Source organism: Meleagris gallopavo, chromosome 23 (assembly GCF_905368555.1).
Source record: "Meleagris gallopavo chromosome 23, MGAL_WU_HG_1.1, whole genome shotgun sequence".
Lineage (NCBI taxonomy): Eukaryota > Metazoa > Chordata > Aves > Galliformes > Phasianidae > Meleagris > Meleagris gallopavo.
Genome location: NC_139426.1, coordinates 3,502,702 through 3,529,028, shown reverse-complemented (window position 1 = coordinate 3,529,028; position 26,327 = coordinate 3,502,702). Strand labels below are relative to the sequence as shown.

At 39.5% G+C, this 26,327-nt stretch overlaps 1 protein-coding gene across 4 annotated transcripts in view; it reads left to right on the top strand.

Moving 5' to 3' along the window:
• Positions 1-26,327, top strand: part of CLSTN1 (calsyntenin 1) — a 38,546-nt gene that overhangs the window by 8,867 nt on the left and 3,352 nt on the right. Inside the window, exons 2-18 of one of the 4 annotated variants that reach the window (XM_085242326.1) lie at positions 273-395; positions 5,947-5,976; positions 7,420-7,615; positions 9,849-10,057; positions 11,024-11,173; positions 11,270-11,455; positions 11,954-12,202; positions 12,689-12,810; positions 13,829-13,991; positions 15,923-15,973; positions 17,778-17,935; positions 18,577-18,725; positions 19,194-19,420; positions 19,800-19,970; positions 20,546-20,691; positions 22,153-22,288; positions 22,830-23,014. In XM_085242326.1, coding sequence (XP_085098452.1) covers positions 273-395; positions 5,947-5,976; positions 7,420-7,615; positions 9,849-10,057; positions 11,024-11,173; positions 11,270-11,455; positions 11,954-12,202; positions 12,689-12,810; positions 13,829-13,991; positions 15,923-15,973; positions 17,778-17,935; positions 18,577-18,725; positions 19,194-19,420; positions 19,800-19,970; positions 20,546-20,691; positions 22,153-22,288; positions 22,830-23,014 — 2,651 coding nt within the window. The remainder of the gene's footprint in view (positions 1-272; positions 396-5,946; positions 5,977-7,419; positions 7,616-9,848; positions 10,058-11,023; positions 11,174-11,269; positions 11,456-11,953; positions 12,203-12,688; positions 12,811-13,828; positions 13,992-15,922; positions 15,974-17,777; positions 17,936-18,576; positions 18,726-19,193; positions 19,421-19,799; positions 19,971-20,545; positions 20,692-22,152; positions 22,289-22,829; positions 23,015-26,327) is intronic. The other 3 variants (XM_085242327.1, XM_085242328.1, XM_085242329.1) reach the window with 3 other exon arrangements.

Sequence of the window (26,327 nt, the reverse complement as noted above, 5' to 3'; positions counted from 1 at the left end):
AAAGGTTTTTGAATTGCACTTGAGGGCCATCTTAAATCCCAGCATATTTAAAAGAAACTAATTTAGATCTGAGTTACTTTTGGGAAGCCTACAGGGACTGTGGACTCTTCTGAACGTACCTGGCCAGGATTTTGTCTCAAATGTTTGAATTTAGTAAAATAGTGCTTCGGATTCAGAAAACAAAAATGAAGGCGGTGTTATAAGGAGTTTTTTTTTTTAGAAGGCCTTAGTTTCAAAAATGTTAACCTGGATTTTTTTTTTTCCCCTTTCAGTTAACAAGCATAAGCCATGGATTGAAACGACGTATCATGGGATAGTCACAGAAAACGACAACACAGTTCTCTTGGACCCCCCTTTAATAGCCCTGGACAAAGATGCACCTTTGCGTTTTGCAGGTAAATAAATTATCTAGCTTTATTTTTTAAGAAGTGGGAATGCTATCTTGATGGCAAATACTGTGTTGTATTTTCCCTAACAGCAGTGTCATGTTTGTAGCTTACAGATCCTAGGAAATACCCATGCATGGACCATGGTTTTATTTGATATTTACAGCCATATTCACATACCCAAGTGGAGAATAGTGTATATTGCAGATACTCTTTCAATTGCATGTGTGTTACTTTTTCTGAATTCCTTTGCACAGCATCTAACTTCTTCAGTCCTCCAGATTCCACATTTCACAGCATTGTTTGTAGTTCTGAAATGCACATTTCCTTCTCATTCCAAACAGTTTTCAGTTTTCTTAGAGCATTCAATTTGTGTCTTAATAGACTGACATTAGTAAAATTAAGATTGCATTTCCTTTCTGCAGTATTTGGCTTTTTTGGAAGTTTCTGTGAAAATTCAGGCTTTCTGTGATAAGTTTGTGTAGCATTTTGGAGTGTTTTAGAAAATGTGAAGAAGAGGAAAGCTTCTTCTACTCAAAGAATCACTGATATTTCACAGTTTGGTCAGTGTCAGAGAGCAGAGGTGACGTAAGAGAACATTATTCTCAGCACTTTTTTTTTTTTTCAATGTCAGAATTGTGAAGCTTGAGACTTATTTAATGATGTAATGTATTTTATGGCTAAGGTTCCTTTAGCTATGAGATAGTGCTAGAAATCTGACCTCTTGTTTAATTTTGGGCAGAATTGTGGAGGGAAGCTTGGCTCTTCTGAAGTTTTCCTAAACGTAAGCAGGTTCCTGCATCTGGGAAGAGTCTGAATGTTGTGTAAGTGGGTTTGAGCTCGTCTTGCTGCTGTGCAGAGTATCTTCTTTGATAATGGAGTTTTTCACTGGTACTGGCTTAATACTGCCTGAGGAGATGTAGAAGTAAGCTGACTGTTCATAATCTTACAATCTCTTGTTAGATTAGTGGAGTAGAGTTGAAGAGATCTTTTCTTGTAGGTGCTGTTCAGCTACATGAGCATCTCTGGACTGAGATTTGCAGCTTGAATGATGCAGATGAAACATCATTCCTTTTGCTTTGTTTTTTTCTGATTCAGATCAGAGCACTAAAGCACAGATAGTACTGTTTGCTTGAAAATGATGAATTCAGGTCTTCTATCTCCTGTATACCTCAGTGGTTTAGCACTGTTTGAAGGCTTTTTTCTCCTCTAACAAATCATATAGGAGATGATACAAAAGCCATTTGCCAAACATATGCTAGCTTTTCACTTTTGACATAGGACTGACAGCCAGCAGTTCTCTTACAAAATTCTGCTGTAGTGTTTGTTGTTTATTGGTGGGTTTTTCTTCTGGAATCTACCATGCAAGAATATTCACTCATTAACTGGATCCATTATTATGGAAGGGTGTTCCCATGGTCTGACAAAATATTAGCAAACCATGTTTGAGAAGCACTATCCAGCACCTGCAGGTATTTAAGTTAATTGTAGTGGTCAACACAGGCTTAAACTCTATACTTGCAGATTAGTTGCTTAAATAAATGTTTTTTATGTCTACCATGAAATGGAACAATACTTGAATCTGTCTTTGAGGAGACCAGATGTGGGAGTGCTGTTGAATCAGCATTACCAATTTTAGTTGGTGGTTTGGTAGCCATGTCCTAGAATGGAGAATAGTGTTGTTATTGTCCAGCAGCATCTATGTGGGTGTTTACGTGTGAGAAACCCATTAGGTTAGTGACAGCATGTTCTCACAGCAAAACAAAGCATTTTCAGGATTAAATGCTTATTTCAGCCCTAAGTAGTATATGGGTATTGCAAATCAGATTTGTTCACGCTTCAGAAGGTTGGATATTTTAATTAACTGTGCCTCCTAATTGAGCTCTCAACCCTTCTGAACTGTCTGTAGTTTTAAAATATTTGAAATAATCTTTTGCTTCACTTTAAATGTGAGCATGTCAAAACATCTTGAAAATAGTTCATTAAATGCTCTGTAGTACACAAACTGTGGGGCAAGGAGGAGGAGTATCTCACTGCTTTACTCTGCTGTGGGTAGGATCCTTACACTTAGGTGTGCAAAAATACTGTTTTTTTAGACATCTATTTCTAGAATAAGTTGGTGAGCTCTTGCATCTGAAACAATACACTTTTGAAGGCAGAATTTGAATTCACATGTGCTGGCTCTGTAATTCACAGAGACCCTCTGGCATCAATCTTCTGTATTTGTTATGGATCTGCTTGGGAAGACAATGACCTTCCTAGTTCTTCACTGAAACTTCTCTCTGTTACAAATTGAGTCATGCTGGAATTTGATCATAAAATAAAGGACAACAACATTTTTTATTGTACGTTAGCATAATTCATGTCTAAAATCAGTTTAATGTTAGAAACTCTTAGTAGAGATTTTCCATTCACCGTGCAAAATGGAACTGACTTTGTATTGGATTTGAAGCAAACTGTTGTATCTGAATGTCTTCACTTAGCTGAATGTGTATTGCTGAGGGTCTTACTTAGTAGCCAAAGGTTTGAAGTGTTTCCTTTGTGGAAGGAAAAGTTTCTTGAACTGTTGGTGCATCTGTCATAAGGTTCTGGTTCCCCTGCCCTCCCAAACCAGGAGAAAAACATGGTCACAATACATAGTTTGCTCTACTGATCTGGGATGCAAGAATCATTTTTGTGGGGGTTAGGAATTCTTAACTTAGAGCATGAATACGAATAGAGCTTTGAAAATAGTTTTGCAGAATCCGAATTTGCTCTTTTAAAATCAAACAAAATCCACCAAACCTTTTATCTGCCTTTCCCTGGAGATGTGCAGTGCAGTGGGCTGGTGGGTGAGCACCACATTTCCATGCTGTGCTGCCAGCCCTTGTTTGGTTAGGGCAGGGAGCTGTGCTGACATCCTGTCTGCAGCAGGCCGGCGTGAATGCAGTGCTCAGCTGGATGGTGGCTGTAAGGAAACAATATGTGGAGAGGATGAATGCCACTGTGTAATCTGTGGATTTGATCTTGTCACATCCAAGGAGTAATTCAACAAACGTACATCAAGTGCAGTGTGCAGCCATATCTGTGAAGGGAGATAATTTTTCAACTGTAAGTACAGCTGAGTCAGAACACTCTGAAAGTTCTATCCCACTGACATGGCGCTTGGCTGAACAGTTCCCAATGTATCAAATAAAAATCCAATTACAGGTCTATCTTTATTCTCTTTAAGAATGAGGAGAGAGAGAAATTCATTTCAGCAGTGAATCTCAACTTCAAGGTGAAACCAGAACAAGTGGCGTGTATATGTGACATAGCATGGAACCTTAGGGAACACATTTGCCACTAAATACCTTGCATGGGACTGAGCTTGCTCAATGGCAGTGGAAAAAAAAAAAATCAGTGCAAAAAATTCTATTATCATAGAAAATCTTCACCTCTACCACCTCTACCATAAATATATGCATTTCATAACTGAGATGAAAAGGAATATCATCCACGTATGGGTGTATTCATCTGTAAGTTGTCTTATTTGTCTTGAAACAGTTCTAAATGTCAAAATCTGACATTTTGGAGAAAAGAGATGGGAGCTGTGCATTTGCTTCTTTAGTGCACTTTTACCATAGGTAACCCTGTAGTTCTTAGGCACTGTAGCTTGTACAGTTTGAAGTACTTTGCCCATGCAGTAATAAAAGGGATTTTTGTTAATCTCATTAGCGTGAAGTGGAAAATACAATTATGTTGGGTCAATTGTTGTTCTGGGAAATATCTGGAAGGCATTGATCTCTAGTACACCTTGAACAAGAGCTTTGTGCCCTAAAAAGCATCTGGAGACACATGGATATTAACTGAAAAGCTTACTTATGTCTTTGCTTGGAAGCCTGAATGTCTTAACAGCCAAAACTGGAGTTGGTGCCTGAGCTAAAGGCCACTACAGGTTGTTATGAAGTGACCAGTAGTTAACCAGCCTCCCTTTGTCCCAGATGGGTAACTGCTACATTAACACACTTCTCCCTCTTCCTCCCATACCAGGCTTTCTGCTTTCGTGTTCCCTTCATATATTTTTCCAGTAACCTTCATGTTTCACACCCAGTGTGTACTTGTCAAGGTTAGAAGTCCTGGAGTGCACAGGAGATTTCTTGCAGGTGGATTGTCAGTTATCATTAACCAGTGATGTCAGCCACACACTGAAGCAGCATAAGATGTTCATGAATGACCCTATTGCCATATTAAAATCCAGGGTTGTATTTATATACTATGTAAAAATAGACAGAATTAAATTGTGAGGATGTCTCAGAGAGGCAGTGTATGTGTGCATTAAAATAAAGAGCTGATTATAAATCTAGGGGTTACCTGATGTGGACTTCAGGGAGGGCTTAATGAGAGTTATTTCAGAAACTGGCTCCTTTAGAAAAGAAGGACTACAAATCAGGTTACATTACATTTTTTCTTAATGGTATTTTTGCTAGAAAGTTGCCTTTTAAGAAAAAATACTTCTCTGCAGTTCTAGTGCTCCATCTCTTTCTGAGGCAGCTCTGGAACACAGAGCTGGAAAACTGCAAGTTGTTGGAAAGATGTGAGAATTAAAAGGAGATTTGCCTAAGGTGATTTTAAGGGTACAAATCTGCTGTGCTATATTGCAATTCAGGTCAAAGATAATGATAATCAGGAAAAAAATAATTAGTATGTTAGATGATCTGTAAAAGGTGGTAGTATGGGGTTTGAACAAAGTCATAACTTACGATGGAGTGAAGAACATGGTTAATTATCACAATTTTAATCTTCATTACAATTCTGAAGCCTTTCAGGGTGCCTCATGCAGTCATCTTACACCAGTAAAATGGTAGAAAGTGTTGGTTGGTTGTTGAACCTGGAAAAGAAATGCACTGCTAAGGAAATATACAAACTCCTCCTAATTGCCCAAATGTCTTCAGTTAAAGCTTGTATCATCATTAGGGTCAAACTTGAGTGTGTCCATGTTTAATTCAGCTCCCTCATGTTGAGTTTGATACAGTACTTAAACTTTGCAAATGCTGCAGCCTATACAGATAAAATATGGTTTGGAGGCACAAACATCCAATGACTGTTTATTTTTATTTTTTAATTACTGGAGATCAAAAGAGGAATATGAAGTGGCTTTAGTTTCAGCAACATGGAGTTTTCAGTAGAATAGCTAAAAGTTTGTTTAAAGTATCTACCCTGTCTTTAAATAGAAAAATAGTGATAAATTTTGATGAAAATTCAACTTTATGGATAATTTCTCAACGTGGAATTTGCAACATTTCTTGGTTAGCAGTTGAATTCTTTAAAAAACAAAAAGCCTGTAGATAAGCCTGCAATTTAAATCTCTGACTTCAGAGTTCTACGAATGATAATCTGGAGATAAAAGGTTAAATCATATTTAACAGAACTAAAACTCTAAAATGGTAACAGTTACAACAAATCACCACTGGAATTGTAAAAGACTTTTTTTTTTTCCAAAGTTTTTCTGTGTAATGTGTGCATCTCTGCCTTTTCCTTATTTGTTCCCTTTTCAGCCTCTCCTGTATTACTGACTTGGGTTTATCTTTTCTCCCTTTAGAGAGTTTTGAGGTGACAGTCACCAAAGAAGGTGATAAAGGGTTCTTTCTATCCCTTTTATGAATATTAACCCACTAACTTTGGTTATGAAATGGGGAATCAGCACTTAAACAGAAGATCCTGTCATGCTCTTTGTCCCATTTATTCTCCCAGTTCTTTTCTATTTTAAAATATATCGATAAAAATTGTTATGTAACCAAACCCTTGGTTAGAAATATCTGTACATCAGACATCCATTTGAACCATTGGGGATCACTGTACATTCTGTGGGCACTGATGATTTGGGGAAAACGAACATTTTCTGATGTTTTCACTGATAGCTTACTTTTTTTGGACATTGTTTTTTCACGTGCTTGGTAAAATTTATTGGTGCCAAAGCATTATTACCACCTTGTGTGCAGTATGCTTCTTCTAGTATGTATTTCAGTAGCTTAAAATCTCAATCAAGTGCATTTTTAAAATAATTGTAGGTGTATCTGTAGTAGGAATGTCTTCTTGGTACTGTGATACCACTGCAGTTATAATAAACTAGTATTTAATGTTGGTGTAAGAGAATCCCTTTCATAACAAGTTATACAGGTAAAAACACAGCACAGCTGATCAAAGGTTGGGTGGCTTTTGTTAGTGCAGGTGGATCAGCAAGGGCTCAGTCCTCATTACCTGCTGACAGATTGACCCATCTGCGCCAGCAAGGTGACTTGTAACGTAATCTCAAGCTCAGACATGTTTTAGAATGATGGACAAGGAGCTTCACTTCAAGTGCATTAGGATGAAGAGATTGAATGGAAAGGAAAGCCTACCAAATTGTCCCTTGTGAGAGCTTTCTCGATTAAGAAGTTTGGTCTGCTAGTAGATAGCTGTTGAAATGGATGCCTGAGAAGTTGGTATTTCTACCTTTCTCATTCAGTAGTTTATTTTGATTCCCTAATTTTAGTCAGGTACATTGCACAGGAAGACTTTGTTCATTGATCTGTTGACAGAATTTCTGTAATTAAGGTGCTGAACCTGTCCTTGAAGCTTTCTCATCCCTTGACTAGTAACTGTGCATTTTAACCTTTTGCTCTGGTCAAAATAAACAAGCTGCCCAGCTATTCCCAGTAGCTTGGCATAGAAGAGATTACAAGTGGCCTTGGCTGTGTGCTCTCATAAGTTCTACTCTTACCCTAGAGCTATCTCAAGTACTCCTGTGAAATGCCTGTCTACATTTCTCTTTTTCTCTTTTGTACTCCTGCATGAATGGATGCAAGTAAACGAGTTGCTTGGAAGGCAGACATATGCTTCTTTTTACTAAAGTTCCCAGAAATCACCCATTTTAAAGCACAGTGCTCTTGCTTTGTCCACAGACCCTCACAAACCCTTGGCTGCAAACTATTTGGTCATTCATTTAAAAAAAAAAAAAAAAAAAAAAAAAAAAAAAAAAAAAGAAGCGTAGTGATTTTGACCAGTTCTAACCTCTGTTGCTTTGAATCTGTAGGTGAGATTTGTGGATTTAAAATTCATGGGCAAAATGTCCCCTTTGAAGCAGTGGTAGTGGATAAATCCACTGGTGAGGGAATAATACGCTCCAAAGAAAAACTCGACTGTGAACTACAGAAGGACTACACGTTCACCATACAGGCCTATGACTGTGGGAAGGGACCAGATGGAGCAAATGCAAAAAAATCCCACAAGTAAGTGAATCTGTGGTTGGCTGAGGGGAAGTTTGGTTTCAACTGGTCTCCTGTTCCTGGTGATTTATGTCCTGTGTGTTTGGAGTAAATGCAAACCAAGTGTTAGTAGTGGAAGACTTTCATATTATGGCAATATAAATAGTAGCAAAATGGAAATGAACTGTTTTGATATCTCTAATTGTATTCTCAATGATACTACTTTACCCTCCACATCTCTGAATGCTCTTGAAATATTTAACATCTGACTTGATATAAAGACTCCACATGGGATACCAGCTATGGACATTGTTTCAGAATTCAATTTTTAAGACAAAAATTCTAGTTCAATAAGCCATGACAAAATGGAAAAGAATACATATTGCTATTGTTTCCAGCTGGCCTCACCCTAAAAAGCAAGATCAATAGCATAAGGTTCTTCTCTGCCTAGATTAAAGGATGGGAACAAAGCAGTCTTCATCTAAAGAATAAACCACAATTTAATGGCTCTAGAAGTTGACTTGCAAGTAACCGAATAACAACACCCTGGTGTCAACATCTGCCAAGCATGTGGAAGATTACTTCAGTGCAAAGTAAAGAGGGACACAAACAAGATGAGGACTGGTTTACCAGCAGTCATCTTGGAGACAAATACAGTTGTTATTCCATAGCTGTATAGATATAGCTGCTTCAAATACACAGCAGAAAGTTATCTTGTTTAGGGTTACACTGGTGGAAAATAGGTATTCCAGTTGAATTTCTATTTGACACTCAATTTTACTTTTGAAGAAAGATCTGAAACAAAAAGATGGCAGTTATCATTTTGTTTGGATGGCTGGAATTGCTCAGTTCAGTGTTGTAGTATAGTTCCTTCTCCTCACTGTACAGCTGGAATGTATTTTTGTGCCTGTGCAGGTTGTTTGAGATATAAACTTCCTTTTTGATAGATCCAGAACAATGTGTATAAATCTAAAATATGAGTTTTATCAAAATATGTAGGCTAGAGAAAAGGTAACAAAAGTAGAATTGGGAAAGTTCCTAACAAAAAGGCAGCCAGTCAATCTCTTTGGTATATATTCAGAAATACCTTATCCTAGGCATCTCATGTAAGTGCATGAATGATAAATAAATAGTTGAACTGTCTGGCACACAAGTGGCCAATCTTCTGCCTTTCTGAGCAGGCAAAACACAGCTTCCTTGGTAGAGGTGTGATGTGTATGGTTGCCAGGTGATGCAGTGTTATGGCTGTGCAGATTTCTCTGTGTAGTGAGCTAAGACAGCTGGGATTGGTGAAGCTGTCATTACAGCGTTGCTCTGTGATCCAGGACTGTGTTCTGCAGTTCTTCTTTTGCCATGGAAAAATAATGGGTTCCTAAGACCTGTACCTGCAAACCACTGTTGCTATTTTCTTGTGGCTGCTACTTTAGTCAGGAGTACAAGCAGTGTTTGCTACACAAAGCCTTCTGTTGGTGCAATTGGTTGGGTATGCAGGATAAAAGAAAACCTTAAAGATACTTTCTTAACATAAGCATTTTAAGTCGTTTGCTTTTACACAGGGGCTGTGGAGATTGGGTTCTTTATTTACATTTCAGATACTTTTATACTTTTCACTATTCACCTTTTCTTGACCCAACCTGGTTAGGATTATTTAGCTTGCTGTATGTGTGTTACAGTGCATCTTGCTACTGCAATTTTTTTTCATTTAAATTGTCTTCATCTATCAGTCCTATATCCAGGAAATAAATCAGTTTTCACTGATGTACAGCACTCAGTGCCTCATTATGAAAAGAAAGCTAATCAAAGGCACTTGACTGAGCTCTTAGTCTAAGACTAGTCATGTCTGTCATTCTTACTCACATGAAATAAAAATTAGATGTTGATATCACATACTCTGACAGCAGAAGAGAGCTGAAAGAATTGTACTGCTATCAGAACTAAATGCCTATTTTGTCACAGCTGTACTTTGTTATATTTCTTGAAAGTGGCAGCAGCTTAGTAGTTGCAATATTGGTTCTCTAATTTTAAACAGCAATAGTAAACAACGGATTGGAACTACACAGAATTACATAGCAACACATGGGGAAAATATTCAGTGCTTTTCCAGTTAGATTTTTAGTCTTGTTAGTAATTGGTGACGTCCCTCAGGGAGCTTAAATTCTGGAGTAGTTTCATCTGTAAATGAGAGTTCTATCAGACCCCACACAAAAATGGGAGATCTGCACTGTAAAGAAAACTGACCTTGGTGTTTTATTTCCAGAGCCACAGTACACATTCAGGTGAATGATGTTAATGAGTATTCTCCCGTGTTCAAAGAGAAATCGTACAAAGCAACGGTTATTGAAGGGAAGAGGTATGATAACATTCTGAAAGTGGAAGCAGTGGATGCAGATTGTTCACCTCAGTTCAGCCAGATCTGCAACTATGAAATTGTAACTCCGGATGTTCCTTTTGCTATTGACAAGGATGGTAAGAATGTGATGCAAGACAGAATGGGAATTACTGTCAGTCACTGCCTTAGGCAGAGGGCTTCAAATTGATCAGCATAAAGCTGCAGCAACCCTGCTTTAACCCTTTCCTAGGATGCAGTTAAATGGACATGTTTATAATAAAAAGTGAGATGTCTTTCAGTGCGTAGTATAGTGACTGTCTACTGATGCAAGGAGCAGGTAGTTTGCACCTTTTGTTTCCTGTAAAATACTTTCCAAAATAAACAACAAAAAAAGAGCTGTACTACATTTTAAACCAGCTCTTAGTAAGCTTTTTTTTTTTTTTTTTTTCCCCCTGTAGTTTTCTTTTGCTGAACAGCTTTCAAAACTAGGATTCTGTTAGTGTGCTTTTTCCATGTGAGATGCTTACTTCTTGTGGCTCTGAAGTTTACAGTGTTGTGGGTATTGGGTTTGAAGTGTAGTGTTTTGTTTAGGTCATTTCCATTCAGTCTGTGATCTGTGGACCATTTCCAGGGGTCCAAGGAGCCTGATTAAGCAAAACAAGACAGTTTTTATCAGGCTTTAGTTTGAATTTTTGTGGGTATTCACATTTCTAAAGCTTTGCAGATGAAACAGATAACCTGATAGAGTTTATTTACCAGTTACCACATGTGAATAGTTTATTTTGGAGAAATATAATATTATTAAATATTATACATATATATGTATATTATATAATGCAATGTAATATACTATGATGAGCCTGATAAGTATATACTTGTTGTTCTGTATATTTGTACTTATCTTCTGGATATGTATAATTTTAAAATATCTGGACCTTATGTCTAGCATTGAAAGCACAGGTAGTCTAATTCATTTGTCTGTTTGGCTGCTAAAGTCTTGTTACCAGTATGAAGTACACAGATAGTACCTGTATGGATTTAACACAGCAGTGACCCTGAAATATTCATTTCTGGAATATAACTTCTTTTTTTTTTTTTGCCAGGTTATATCAAAAACACAGAAAAGTTGAGCTATGGCAAAGAGCATCAGTATAAACTGACAGTAACTGCGTATGACTGTGGGAAGAAGAGAGCTGCTGAGGATGTATTGGTTAAAATTAGCATTAAGCCTACGTGCAAGCCTGGCTGGCAAGGTTAGTTTGAGCTCCTTCCTATCTGCTTTGCCAGTGCGTTCAGTTAAATAGGAGGTGGGTTTTTTGTTAATGTTGTTTCTTTGAATAATTATACAGGTTGGAGCAAAAGAATAGAATATGAACCCGGTACTGGTTCTTTAGCACTCTTCCCAAGTATGCGTTTGGAGACATGTGATGAGCCAATAACCTCAGTTCAGGCAACAGTTGAACTAGAAACCAATCATATTGGGAAAGGCTGCGATAGAGACACCTATTCTGAGAAATCCATTCACAGACTCTGTGGTAAGAATGCTTTTTTGTTATGATAAAGTGCTTATTGTAGACTGAATATTATGTTAAAAGATATGCAGTCTTATTAGTCGGTGAACTGAGAGGGGATGCTTGGCTTCAGTGTGGCGTTCTTATTCAGACTTCTTCAGCTGGGTGGATATTAATCTTACAGCTACCATAGTGACAAGAAAAAGACATTATTTTCATGGGTGTGAGGGACAAATGATATTAGTGTAATGGTTCCTGAGATAAAGGCAAAGTAAAGTTCTGCATTTTCAATGAGATCAGTAAGCTACCCAGAAATTAAGCATATGGAAGACATTGTAATATTAGATATGTCTAATGTTAGTGCCTTATTATTCAATAAGAAATTGCCTGATATGTGATGATAATGCATAATACTGACAGTTGGCACTGCAAAACTAATGCTCATTAGAAGCTGTTTGATATGAAGCTAGCTGTGATCTTTCTAGTCACTGCCTTGTTTTCATGTGAGCATTTTTACTGCAGGTGCTGCTTCTGGCACAGCTGAACTGCTTCCTTCTCCAAGTAGTGCTGCGAACTGGACGATAGGACTTCCTACTGATAATGGTCACGACAGTGACCAAGTCTTTGAGTTCAATGGCACACAGGCTGTGAAGATTCCAGATGGTGTTGTCACAGTCAATCTGAAAGAACCCTTCATGATTTCAGTGTGGATGAGGCATGGGCCTGGAACCAAAGAGAAGGAGACAATTCTTTGCAATTCAGACAAGACAGGTTTGTCAGTACATCGTGTATGAACAGTCTAATTTGTTGAGTTTTGTTTTTATGAACTATGGTAGCATATGTGGGAACCTGAAGTGATTTCTCTAGGTTTTTCTTGGAAGTGAAAGGAAGTGGACTGCAAAGCTGTTCTTTACTGTACTTACCTGTAGAGATGTGCACTTAAATTATCTAGCTTCAGCTGAAATGAGTCAGGCTTGTTTTTGTAATTTTGTAATGCATTTCCTTTCATCGTGGTAGGCGTATTGTTCCAGCAGTCCACAAATAGCCTTATTCTTGATACTGCCAAAAATCAGCATTAACTGCAGTATATATTTTTTCTAGGTGGAGATGCTGTCTCTCTTAACATGTCTGATTTGCTTGTGCATTTGTTTATCAATTACTGGCGCATTTACATAGAAATATTCAGAACTGGTGAATTATTTTTTGAGTGCCTAATAGTTAAAGGAGACAATGACAATACTTGAAACTCTTGTGCAGATATGAATCGACACCACTACACGCTGTACCTGCACAACTGCCGCCTTGTTTTCCTCTTCCGACAAGATCCTTCAGAGGGAAAGACATACAAGCCTGCAGAATTCCACTGGAAGCTAAATCAAGTAAGTTTGGAATGCCTGGTAAAATGATAGAATGCAGTGAAAAAACATGGGAGCCTAAACTCTCCAGTAAGATAATTATTAAGAAGTATTTTTTACAACTCCAGACTCCTGATACCGAGTTCTGCAGGACCCAGTGCTGTTTACTTTGTGATGAATGTCAGGGATAGATGCAGCTATACCTGTTCAACTTAATTTTGACTTGCTACTTTAGTGCTTTCATTCAATCCAGTGGGATGCTCATGAAATAAAGTCCAAGCCATTGTCCTGAAAGGCAGTGAAGTGTGGATTTATATATGAAAATAAAATGCCAAACTTCATCTGTCTTGTCAGTTATCTTCACTAACTACACAATAACACAATGCATATGGAAACAGGGGGCGTGAGCATTCCAGTTTGTTTATAACAATTACTTCTGAGCTTGCAGCACTGTTGCAGATCAAAGTGTTTAATGGCATAACAGAAGAAATTCTTAATGATTCTTCACAGTGGAATAAAGTCTGTGACATGTTACACATTGCCAGCAGTAGATACACATATCGTAAATAGGGATGGGTCAATTTGCATAATTAGGTATTTACTCCACAGGAATAGAGTAATATGCCCCTTAGGGATGCAGATACTTTCTTCCTGTTTGGGATAAGAGTTGTCTGTGTTCTTTTGGTTCATCCAATCTTAATTATTTTACATTTGAAAGCAGGTGCTATAATACCAACTCTTTTCTTTGGTATTATTACCATTTGCTGTGAATTAATGATGATTGTGATCGTGAAGAATGATACAAAAGACACTAAATATTTTTTGTGCTTTTTCAGCCTGCAGGGTCTCATCAGCTACCTGACATGAGATACACTGTAAGATAGCATGAAATATCCTATGTTCTGTACAGAGCAATGTGTGTTGTTTTAATGGTAAATCTCCACATGAGGACATTTGCAAAATGTGCATCAGATCCGGTTATTCAATTGCAATCTTTTTTTTTTTAATATTAAAACAATTTTTAATACTTTTTTTTATTTAGGTTTGTGACAAAGAATGGCACCATTACGTCCTCAATGTTGAATTTCCTGCAGTGACACTTTATGTAGATGGTGTTTCATATGATCCTTTCCCAGTGACTGAAGATTATCCGCTTCATCCTTCAAAAATAGAAACTCAGCTAGTAGTTGGGGCCTGCTGGCAAGGTAACTGTTTACAATTGTTAATACACTTAATTAGGTCTTTTTTTTTTTTTATAATGAGATCTTTGTGGTTAGCCTAGCAATACATAGTTAATCTTTCTGTTGCATGAAAGATAACTTCTAATGTTTCTTGCTGAATATTTTTGGGTATGATTTTTGTTATCTGATATTTCTTCTTAGTCATTTTTTCCACGAGTAGGTTTGTTTGTTTACTGGCTGTGTGTGTGTATGAATGACAAAGCTACTCAACAAGTAGCATTACCTTGAAGTTTCTCTGGTATGTGTGAGGATACAGATAGATAACTTCTTAAGAGCAGTTGTAAGGTCTTATTATGGAGAATGCTAATTTCAAGTAGGTTGAACGGCACGTTTTAGAAGAAGTGATCTCATAAATCAAAGTGTAGCCAGTAGACAATTCAGCTAAAAGCAACACAGTGGTGCTGTCTCTTGGGTATTTTATCAGTTGCTTATAGAAATATAAGAAGCATCTGCTTTATTACGTACAGACTCTGGTTAAATGACAAAATTCTGCAAGCTGTAAAATGCTGATTCATTTTCTCCAGTTTTTGTGAAATCTAATCTGCAAACCTTGAAGAAAAAAGGTAGCAAGCATCTGACTGTGGAGCACTGATAGCTGATTGCTAAAGATCCCTGTAGCAAAGTTCTTGCTTTGCAGTCCTGAACTGAAATGTTTGGCTGGCTGACTAAATTACATCCTAGGTGGTATGAATTGATCTTTTGGGTCAGAGCAGTGCTAAATCATTCCTGTTTTATTGTAGTTCAGAATGTAGACTGTAGTTGCAGTCTGCCATAATGCAGAGAAGTAGCTTCTGAGTGATTGACAAATGGAAAACTTGGAACATTTCTATCAAATTAATGGTCTCAGGTTTTATAATGTTTCTCTTTTTTTTTTTTTTTTTTTTTTTTTTGAATGTTAAGGGTTTGAAGTGTGAATGGAGGTTAAATAATCAAAATATTTTCTCCATCAAACAATATTTGTGGGAAGTTCACTATCTTTCAGCATTTATGTCACTTTAGTGTTAAATCCTTTTTGTTGTCACTTTGAGTCAGTTAGTTATTTTCCCCATAATTCATCTCATATTCTGTTTGTAACTTTCCAACTATCTGTTTTAGCTCATGGGGAAACTAGAGTGGCTGGTTTTCATGAGACTGGGAACCAAGTTCTAGCTGAGTATATGGATTGTGTAATGGCTTCTATATGCTCTGCATTATAACAAAAGCATTTAATTTACAAACTTCTGTGCTTTCATACTGGCAACATGATATGATTCTTTAATTTCTTCCAATGTGAGTCTACTTTTTAATAACAACAGACTGGAACTTCCATAGTCTGGAAGACAAGAACTCGTTGGTCTGCCTTTTAAAAGTTTCCACCAAAGGTCTGATTTGTAGGCAATTAAACACAAAAGGAAAAAGAGATTTGACAAAAGAGTGAAGTTAGAGCACAAGGCCATGAACTTTGCCTTACAAACATTGTTAAATAAGGCAGGCTGCCCAAAGATAGATAGATATATATACAGCACGTATAGATATATATACAGCTCTAGAAATTGTGTGCCTTTAATATTTATTTAAGAAGGTTAAAAGCTCTTTTTGGGGTGGGTTTTTTTCTGTTTTGGTTTGTTGGTGTCTGTTGGTTTTTTTTTATTTGTTTGTTTGTTTTGCACACTTCCATCTGATAAATTGACAGGTTGGTACATATGATAATATTATTATTATTAGAGGAAAGCTGTGTCAGTTGTTAGACCTGCATCTCATTGGTGATCTCATCAATAGTAAATTGTCTTGCCATGAATGCTACTTCTGAGGAACAGTGGTGGTGTTTATTTTCTGTGACCCAAGAGAGAATTTGCTAAACTGTAACGACCTGGTCGCTTCCCTCTTGTCCTATTCTTTGTCTTGCTCTTCTACAGAATATACAGGAAATGAAAATGACAATGAAACCCTGCCTGAGACCTCTGCAGGTTGCTGGAGTTTTTTCCCTACTGTTTTATTTCATTTTTAAGCCAAGACATTGCTTCATCTCACACACAGCATGAAATGCAGGCATAGCATTTGGGCCATTGACCTTCACGTAATCCTCTCCTAGGCTTGTTTCTTCATTGTGCCTTTATTTCCAGAGCTTTACCAGCTGATTTTTTTTTTCATTGTTTCTTTTTTTTTTTTTCCAACCAATTGCACACCCATGTACAAATTTGCCACCATTTGATTGCAGTGAAGTGGTGTAAAATAAGTTGCTGATGCAAATTTATTTAGCTACAATTTATTTAATCCAGTTTTGTTAAAATATAAATACACCTCATCCTATATGAGTGTACATATATGCATGAAGGTATGTTTGTGCATAGCATAGACATTCTGTAGTTTGAGAAGGATCTTTGAAATTGGATAGTCCTGCTTCCTACTCAAACAATTTCATATTTACATCAGATTGCTGATATATAAACAATTCCTTCTCATAATTGGCAGTGGATTGGATACTCATTTGATGAGAAAACCTTTTTGCTCCCAGTTAGGTCTGGTTGGCTTCAGGGTTTTATTTTCTTAGACTTTTATAGTTCAGTGGATTTTTTTTTTGTCTTGAGTCAAGGCAAGTTTGTTCTGTATAGTTTAAATATCTTGAAATGGTCTAAATAAAACTGAGATTTCTAGCTGTGCATCATGTTTTAGTTTGGCAAGGATGTAACTGAATCCAGGAACTAGATTCTGGAGCTCTGCAAGTCTAAACTGGAACTAAGATTTATAACACAGCAATTAACTACTGAAAACTTCTGAGTTATGTCAGGGATCTTTCATCGCCCAGAATCTTCAAAACAAGCATAGACACCTTTATAAAAATCTCTTAGCTTACTAAGTGATGACTTTGAAATACAAATTTGCAGGTGGAGTCCTATGGCTGCTAGTTGCTAGTTCACTTGGTGATCATTTGGTGTAATCAAAAAAATCAAATATGTCAGATGCTTAGAAGACTGCAATTAATGTAGGTGTGTAAAACTGAGTGACTTGAGTTTAAACTCCTTGCTTTAATTCCATGCAGAGAAGATGACTTGGTTAGAGAGGACTCATTAACTCTTAGATATTCCTACAGGATGAGCTGGATCATAGAATTGTTTGAGTTGGAAGGGATCCTTAGAGGCCATCTGGTCCAACTGCAATGAACAGGGATGCCTACAGCTCAGTCAGGTGCTCGGAGTCAAGTCCAGACTGGCCCTGGGTGTTTCCAAGAGCGGGGCATCCACTGCCTCTCTGGGCAGCCTGTACCACTGTCTCACAGCCTGAGTGATGCTATGAAGTTTATTTCTCTCCTTTGAGTGTAAATAGAGCCTGAAATGATTGGCTTAGTCTAGAGAGTTAATAGCTTGAGGACTGATGCTGTTGGCTCCTACCATGGTAGGCACTACTGCTTTTATAGGGAAAACTCTAACTGGAGTTAGTACCTGATTGTGAGAATTCAGGATTTGGTTCACTTATTTGGTTCTGAACACCACCTCGCTGTATGAGCAAAAGAAATTCTTGCTATGGAAATAACAGTTCAAGATGGTCACACCGTCATGTTTTGAAGGCCATGTGCATGGTGAACTGTTTAATTCTTTCTGTATGCTTGAATGTAATGACAAGGTTAACACCCAGAATGGATGAAAAACTAACATGCATGTCTATAATGTACTGTGGAGCCACAAAGCAAATTCGTTATTTTATAAAAGAGAAGTGGAAAAAAAAAAAAAAATCAACATCTTTTAAAGATTTTTCTTTTCTTTCTTTCTGAAGGTGGTGAGCTCCGCATGGCTCAGTTCTTCCGAGGCAATCTGGCAGGTTTGATGATTCGTTCTGGTAAACTGGAAAACAAGAAAGTGATAGATTGCCTGTATACCTGCAAGGAGGGACTGGATTTGCAAATTGCTGATGGTGTTGGCAAAGGCGTGAAGGTAAAGTCACGTATTAATGAAGGGGACTATGCATGTTACTCTGCTCATAATAGATGCACATTTTGCGAGTAGTTAATTAGGGGCATCCTAACTAAAATAGGTTTATTTAATTGTGGCACGTTGCATTAAAATGAAAACTAGCAAATCTTTCTAGTATAGACATGGTCATAGCGGAGTTTAAAAGTGAAAGTTATAGTGTTCTCTGGAACTTGAGAAAAGAAATTGGGTATTTGAAAGCCTCTGTTTTATCAGCTACACCAGATAGAGATTCTTAACAAGCAGCTTAGTAGAATTAATCCGACTTAGATATCTTTTTTTTTTTTTAATTATTATTATTTTTCATAGTAAGGTTGCATGAACAAAGCTAAATTTATCTTTCATATTAGCTGTCTGTCTATCTTACTACTTCACATCAGAACTGTTACAAGTACCTAGATTTTCCTTTCTGAAGGAGAAAATACTCAGCATATTTGACTGGAAGAAGGAAGTGAAGCACAAGGCCATAAATAATGTCCTCACTGCTTTGAATACAGCTGTAACTATCCCAGCGCTTACCTGTAAACGGGGCTGAACTTCTGTTTTAATTACCTGATCATTTTTCTGTTTGCGTCCCCTTTTTTTTCTCTCTTCTGTAATTTCAGATCCACATGAACCCTAGTCAGTCAGCAGTGACCATAGAAGGGGATGATATTGACAGAGTTGATAAGGCCATGCAGCACATTTCCTATCTGAATTCTCGCCAATTCCCCACACCTGGAATCCGGAGGCTTAAAATCACCAGTACTGTCAAGTATGTTCTAGTGCTGAAATAATACTTTCCTGTATGGTGATATTGAGGCCTGAAAAAATGTTGACAAATCTCAGTTCTGATACACCAAAGACTTCTACTGTATCTACTGTCACATTTGAATATGACAGTTGTTCCCAATACTGCTCTTTTCTTCCTAAGGATGTAGTAAGGAAGATGTAAGAGGTGAGAGATTTATCAGTGAGAGGACATACCCAGTGTCACAAGCTTCAATAAAGTTATTATCTGTACTGTTAGTCATAGCATAGAAAATGGGGCAAAATGTTAAATGTAAGTAAAAGTTAATAGTAAGATTGTTCCCTTGCTGGGGAATTCTTCCAACACAGTTGATGAATTTATCTGAGACTCCTGGGTCTGAGATAGAGCTTTTCTAATTTATTAAGTAATTACTGTGCATAATTGCGCCTCCCTTTCAAATAGCTACCTTGATTGTGCTTCTGTATCTCATAGGTGTTTCAATGAAGAGGCCTGCGTCTCTATTCCTTCTGTGGAGGGATATGTAATGGTCTTGCAACCAGAGGAACCAAAAATCAGCCTGAGTGGCATCAACCATTTTGCCCGATCTGCTTCAGAGTTTGAGAGTTCTGAGGGCATTTCCCTCTTCCCTGAGCTTCGCATAATAAGCACCATTACACGGGAGGTGGAGCCAGATGGAGATGGGGATGAAGATCCTACAGGTAACATCATTTCTGCTCTTAGCTCTTGCTTACCCCTATTCTATTTTGTGATCATGTTGGAGGATCTTCCTCTTGCAAAGCAACATGGATTTCTCCTGCAGTCAGAATCTAGTAGGGGAAACAAGATGTGTATTGCTTGGGAAAAAGTGTAAGTATTCTGCTCTGAGCTAACAGAAATTTTCCTGGAAATGGTAGTAAGTCCAGGCCATGCAAATAATCCCTTATTTATCTTTAGACCTTGGATACTTGGTCTCTTTACTTCAGGCCCAGATCTTAATGTTTTATTTGAAAGAAGAGTAGTGTTTGCATGGGATATTTTATAGTGTGTCGACTCGTCTTTGTTTCTACTCATCTCCTTGGCGGTTCCTCTACTTTTTAGTACAAGAGTCTTTGGTTTCTGAAGAAATCATGCATAACCTGGATACGTGTGAGGTGACGGTGGTTGGAGAAGAACTAAATCAAGATCAAGAAAGCCTGGAGGTTGACATGACACGATTACAGCAGAAAGGCATTGAGATGAGTAGTTCCAACCTTGGCATGATCATCACAGGTGGGACTTAGTTCTTTTGCTCATGCAGGAAAGGTCTGAAATCAGTGTGCTCAATAGATGGCTTGTAACACTTTACTCCAAATAGCTCATTTTTTTTTACTGGAATTTCAGGCTCAGAGTTGTTTGCACTGTTTTGTGGAAAACTGATTCTACAACATAGGTCATTCTAGAATCTCCTTTCTTTGGACACTTGGTGTCCTATAAATTGCAGGTTACTACTTAACTGTGAAAATGAAGTATACTTTGCCCCCTAGAAAAGGCTTTCTTCTTGCACAGATAATCCAGTGGTATGGAGTGTGCATCATTCCTTTCTTCTTGTTTTCAGAGTCTGTTATACATTCAAAAGAAAAGATTTTACAGGCCATGTGAATCTCAGATTTTACCACAAAGTAACACCGCAAATTTCAGTAAAGCCACGTGTGTCCATCTGCCATAACAGTGTTACTTTTGATTCTGCTGACTGAAAATCTATCTGCCAAGAAAACTTGTTCAAAGGAAGGAAGTGTGATGTAGAGTACATGGTGTTGCACTAGGCTTTTACAAAGTAATTGTTTTTCTTGTTTCTCTCTCTGCAGGAGTTGATACAATGGCTAGCTATGAGGAAGTTTTGCATTTGATACGCTACAGAAACTGGCACACCGTTTCTCTTTTTGATAGAAAGTTCAAATTGGTTTGTTCTGAGCTTAATGGGCGCTATGTCAGCAACGAGTTTAAAGTAGAGGTATGTGAGCTCTTCTGATTGCTCTGGGAGGTGTAGTGTCTGGAGGGATGGATGGATGATAGTTGTTGCCTCAACTGATGGATTATTGATGAATAAATCATTAAGATTTTTGTCCTGTAGATATTAACGAACTTGTGCATCTCAAGCAGTATTTTATGTATGTTCTCTTAATCCTACATTTCATCTTTAAGTGAGGCAGCCTAAACAGAGGTGAAGCAATTGTGGAAACTGTTGTGTCGTAGCAGAAGTAATATGGCTGACGAAAGCGTGAAGGCAGAAACATTGAATTTGAAAGACAGCATATAAATTTTGGGGGAAAAGAAATGTGAAGGAACTATTAGAAATGCTGTGCTGACCAGAGACTTGAGTAGCTTTCATGTATAACTCACAGGTTTCTGTAAATGGATTTACTGAGCCCTTTACTATTTAGATTGTGTGATCCTTCAAACACTGATAGTAAGCACTTATGTAAAAGCATAGGCTAGAGTTGCATTTCTTCTGCAGTAGAATAGAAGCTAATTATTTCAGCTTCTGGAACGTGAAATTATGTTGAGTGGAACTGTCGTGTACCTCTGCATCTTTCAGCTCTGAGTTTGAATTCCTGTTTTTTGAAGCTGACCAAAAGGGTGACAGTGAAATTTAGCAGCTGTATTTAGCATTAGTTGAGTGGATATGGTGGGCTGGGAAGTTAGATTACAGAGCCTAACTAATTAATGTGGCTTGGTTTCCTGAGGAAATTCTCTGAGCTTGAGTTGGGATCTTCCCAGACTATTGAACTGCAAATGCTTTCCTTTTCTGTACTGAATTTGCTCTCTTCCTGTAGTGCAGCTGGTCAGGTACCCTGTATCACAACAGTCTCCCAAAGCAGAGGTATATTTAGCTCTGTGTGTTTGGCAAGGAAACATGAGATATGCCGTGTGACAATAAGTTTGCAGTTGTTAAAAGCCAGCTATGCTAAGCATGGGTTAAACTGTAGAGAGAAGTTTTACCTTAATCCTTGGTTTGTAATACAGATTTTCTCTTTGCTGTTAGCTGAAGATAAATGACAGAATAACAAAAGATGGGAAGGAAGAGAGTGTAATTAATGTGTCATACATTTTTATATACTGTTATTTCAGAATTAAAATGGCTGGCTACTGAATTGGATAATGAGCTGGCTTTACCTGGGTTATTCTCAAATACTGATGTCTCTGCAAAAACTTTGCCAGACCAACTAAACCAGAGTTGAAAGCTCAGAACTGCAGAATTATATGACATGAAGCTAACATAGGAGGAACTACTGGTTGGAATGCTTGTTCTCTGTGACAAATCATAGCTGTGGTCATTAAGAATTAGATGATTACTCAGGCAAATTAAGAAATCTTTCCTCTCCACCCCCTCCCCCCCCCTTTTTTTTTTTTTTTTGTCTCTTGAAAGGTCACCTTGTATTTCTGGATTTTAATTGTTTCCTTTTGTACTCAGGTGAATGTTATCCACACAGCTAACCCCGTTGAACACGCTAATCACATAGCTGCACAACCACAGTTTGTACATCCTGTGCACCACACGTTTGTTGATCTGTCTGGTCACAACCTAGCTAACCCTCATCCATTTTCAGGTGAGAATTCTCAGTCACAGAAGTTCTGCTGATTTTTTTTTTTTCTGGTGTTAAACTGATGCGGAGGCTTCTTGTTGCAGAGAGACTTTTTTTCCCTCCCCCCAGAGTTAAATCACTGTGTTGGACTAATAAATGTAAGCAGCTTCTTGATCCTATTGTGCTGTTGCCCAAACAGAGAGCAGCAGATTGCTAGAGATCTACAAAATATCTCCCTGCTAGGAGGGCAGCTCTGCTGGTGCACATGTTGGAAAACAGGAGGTGTACTGTTCTTAACAGAGCCTGTAAGAACTAAATAAAGAACTGTGAGGAACAGGGACATTATTTCTTACAAATAGCACAAGGAAAGAATTGCAGTTATTTCCTCAGTGAGTTCTACAGACTTTTCAGTGGCCTTATGTAAACTGCCTCTGTGAAGCTACCTATATTATTTTTATAATGCCATTTCCCTCTTGTAGCTGATGGGAACACAGAATTAATTATTGCCATTATGTAAAAATTGTGTATCAATATCATCTAAGAAAATCCTTTTCTGTTGTTGCAGTTGTTCCAAGTACAGCCACTGTTGTGATTGTAGTTTGTGTGAGTTTCCTGGTTTTTATGATCATTCTGGGAGTGTTCAGAATCAGAGCTGCACATCAGCGAACGATGCGTGACCAGGACACTGGAAAGGAAAATGAGATGGACTGGGATGACTCTGCATTGACCATCACTGTGAATCCTATGGAAGTAAGACTGGTGTCTCAGCAAAAAAAAGTTCACAAAAAATGCCCTCTTTCAGTTTTAACTGGTATGACTGTACATGGACAGAGAGTAGAGCAAAAGCAACCATAGAACACAGAGAGAACAGATGTTAGCACTGTGAGTTTTTAATTGATGCTCCAAAGTGACAAATAACAGGAGCAGTTATGTTCACAGAATCACAGAATCACAGAATCACAGAATTGTAGGGGTTGGAAGGGACCTCTAGAGATCATCGAGACCAACCCCCCTGCCAAAGCAGGTTCCCTACACCAGGTCGCACAGGTAGGCGTCCAGGCGAGACTTGAATATCTCCAGAGAAGGAGACTCCACAACCTCCCTGGGCAGCCTGTTCCAGTGCTCCGTCACCCTCACCGTGAAGAAGTTCTTACGCACATTCGTGCGAAACTTCCTATGCTGCAGCTTATGTCCGTTTCCCCTCGTCCTGTCTCCACGTACCACTGAAAAGAGACTGGCCTCACCACTATGGCCGCCACACCTCAGATATTTATAAACCTGGATCAGGTCCCCTCTCAGTCTTCTTTTCTCAAGGCTAAACAGACCCAGTTTACTTAGCCTTTCTTCATAGGGGAGATGCTCCAGGCCCTTCACCATCTTTGTGGCCCTCCGCTGGACTCTTTCCAAGAGATCCCTGTCTTTTTTGTACTGGGGAGCCCAGAACTGGACACAGTACTCCAGATGAGGCCTTACCAGGGCAGAGTAGAGGGGGAGGATCACCTCCCTCGACCTGCTGGACACGCTCTTTTTAATGCACCCCAGAATGCCATTGGCCTTTTTGGCCACGAGGGCACACTGCTGGCTCATGGCCAATCTGTCGTCCACCAGGACGCCCAGGTCCCTCTCTGCAGAGCTCCTCTCCAGCAGCTCATCCCCCAGCCTGTATTGGTGCATGCAATTCTTCCTCCCTAGGTGTAAGACCCTACACTTGCTTGTGTTGAACCTCATCCGGTTTCTTACTGCCCAGCTCTCCAGCCTGTCCAGGTCTCGCTGAATGGCAGCACAGCCTTCAGGCGTGTCAGCCAATCCTCCCAACTTCGTATCATCAGCAAACTTGCTGAGGGTGGCCACTATCCCCTCATCAAGGTCATTGATGAAGATGTTGAACAAGACCGGACCCAGCACAGACCCCTGGGGGACACCACTGGTTACAGGTCTCCAGCCAGACTCTGCACCACCAACGACGACCCTCTGCGCTCTGCCAGTCAGCCAGTTCTCAACCCACCTCACTGTCCACTCGTCTATCCCACACTTCCTCAGCTTTGTTATAAGGATGTCGTGGGAGACAGTATCAAACGCCTTTCTAAAATCAAGGTAGATTACATCTACCGCTCTTCCCCCATCCACCCAGCATGTGACAGCATCATAGAAGGCCACCAAGTTGGTCGAGCACGACCTCCCCTTGGTGAACCCATGCTGACTACTCCTGATAACCTCCTTTTCTCCCAGTTGTCTGGAGATGGTATCCAGCACAAGCTGTTCCATCACCTTTCCAGGGACGGAGGTGAGGCTGACAGGCCTATAATTACCCGGATCTTCCTTCTTGCCCTTTTTGAAGACCGGAGTGACATTGGCTATCCTCCAGTCTTCAGGGACCTCCCCTGTTGTCCAAGACCTCTCAAAAATGATGGAGAGCGGTTCGGCAATGACCTCCGCCAGCTCCCTCAGCACACGTGGATGCACCCCATCAGGTCCCATGGACTTGTGGACCTTAGTACTGCCTAGGCGCTCACGCACATCCTCTTTCCTGACTAAAGGGAAGTCTCCCATTCCCCAGACCCTCTCCCTAACCTCCAGGGTGTGGGATTCCTGCAGGGGAGCCTTTTCACTGAAGACAGAAGTAAAGAAGGCATTCAGTATCTCTGCCTTCTCAGCATCCCCCGTTACGAGGACCCCCCCCTCACTTAGTAAGGGGCCCACATTCTCCCTAGTTTTCCTTTTGCTATTAACATACTTGAAGAAGCCTTTTTTATTATCCTTTATCACTTTAGCCAGATTCAATTCCAGACGGGCTTTAGCCTTCCTCGTCGCATCCCTGCAGGCCCTGACTACATTCCTATATTCTTCCCAAGTGATCAGACCCTTTTTCCACATTTCATGGACCTTCTTCTTTCCTTTGAGCTTGCGCATGAGCTCCTTGCTCATCCACAAAGGTCTCCTGCCACCTTTTCCCGATTTCTTGTTCACAGGGACGCACCGATCCTGAGCTTGGAAGAAGAGCTGTTTAAATGCTGACCAGCTCTCAGAGGCCCCCTTACCTTCTAACACCCGAGCCCACGGGATAGCTCCAAGTAGGTCCCGGAAGAGATCGAAGTTGGCTCTCCTAAAGTCCAGGGTAGCAATCCTACTTATTGCTTTGCTTCTTCCGCTCAGGATCTTGAACTCCACCATCTCATGATCACTACAACCCAAACTGCCCCCTACCTTTACTTCCTTAACAAGTCCATCCCTGTTGGTGAAAATAAGGTCCAGTAACACCCCTCCCCGCGTCGGTTCCTCCACCACCTGCATCAGAAAGTTGTCTTCAACACACTGCAAGAACCGTCTGGACCGTGCGTGCCTGGCTATGTTGGTCATCCAGCAAATATCTGGATAATTGAAGTCCCCCATAAGCACCAGTGCCTGGGAACGTGACGCTACATCCAGTTGCTTTCGGAAGGCCTCATCAGCCTCCTCATCCTGATCAGGGGGCCTGTAGTACACCCCCACAACAGTGTCACCCTTACCAGCCTGCCCCTTGATTCTCACCCATAAGCTCTCCACTGCTACATCACTCTCCCCCAAGTGAAGTTCAATACATTCTAGCTGCTCTCTCACATAAAGAGCAACTCCACCACCCCGCCTAGCCAGCCGATCTTTCCTAAAAAGCACATAGCCCTCCATGACAACATTCCAGTCATGCAAGCTGTCCCACCACGTCTCCGTGATCGCGATGAGATCATGACCTTGCGACCGCACGCAGAACTCCAGCTCTTCCTGTTTATTCCCCATGCTACGCGCATTAGTATACAGGCACTTAAGAGAAGCAGCATCCCTCCACCTCTCTCCAAGCCTTTGAACTCCACTGTCTCCACCCATCAAGTCCTGTTTGGAGCCTCGAACTGCCCCCTCAGTCCCAGCGGTCGTCATTTTGTCCCCTTCCCCCTTCATACCTAGTTTAAACACCTGTCAATAAGTCCCGCCAGTTCCTCAGCTAGAACCCTCTTTCCCCGTGAAGACAGGCTGCATCCATCTGCAGCCATCATGCCAGGTGCCGAGTAAATTGCCCCATGATCAAAAAAAC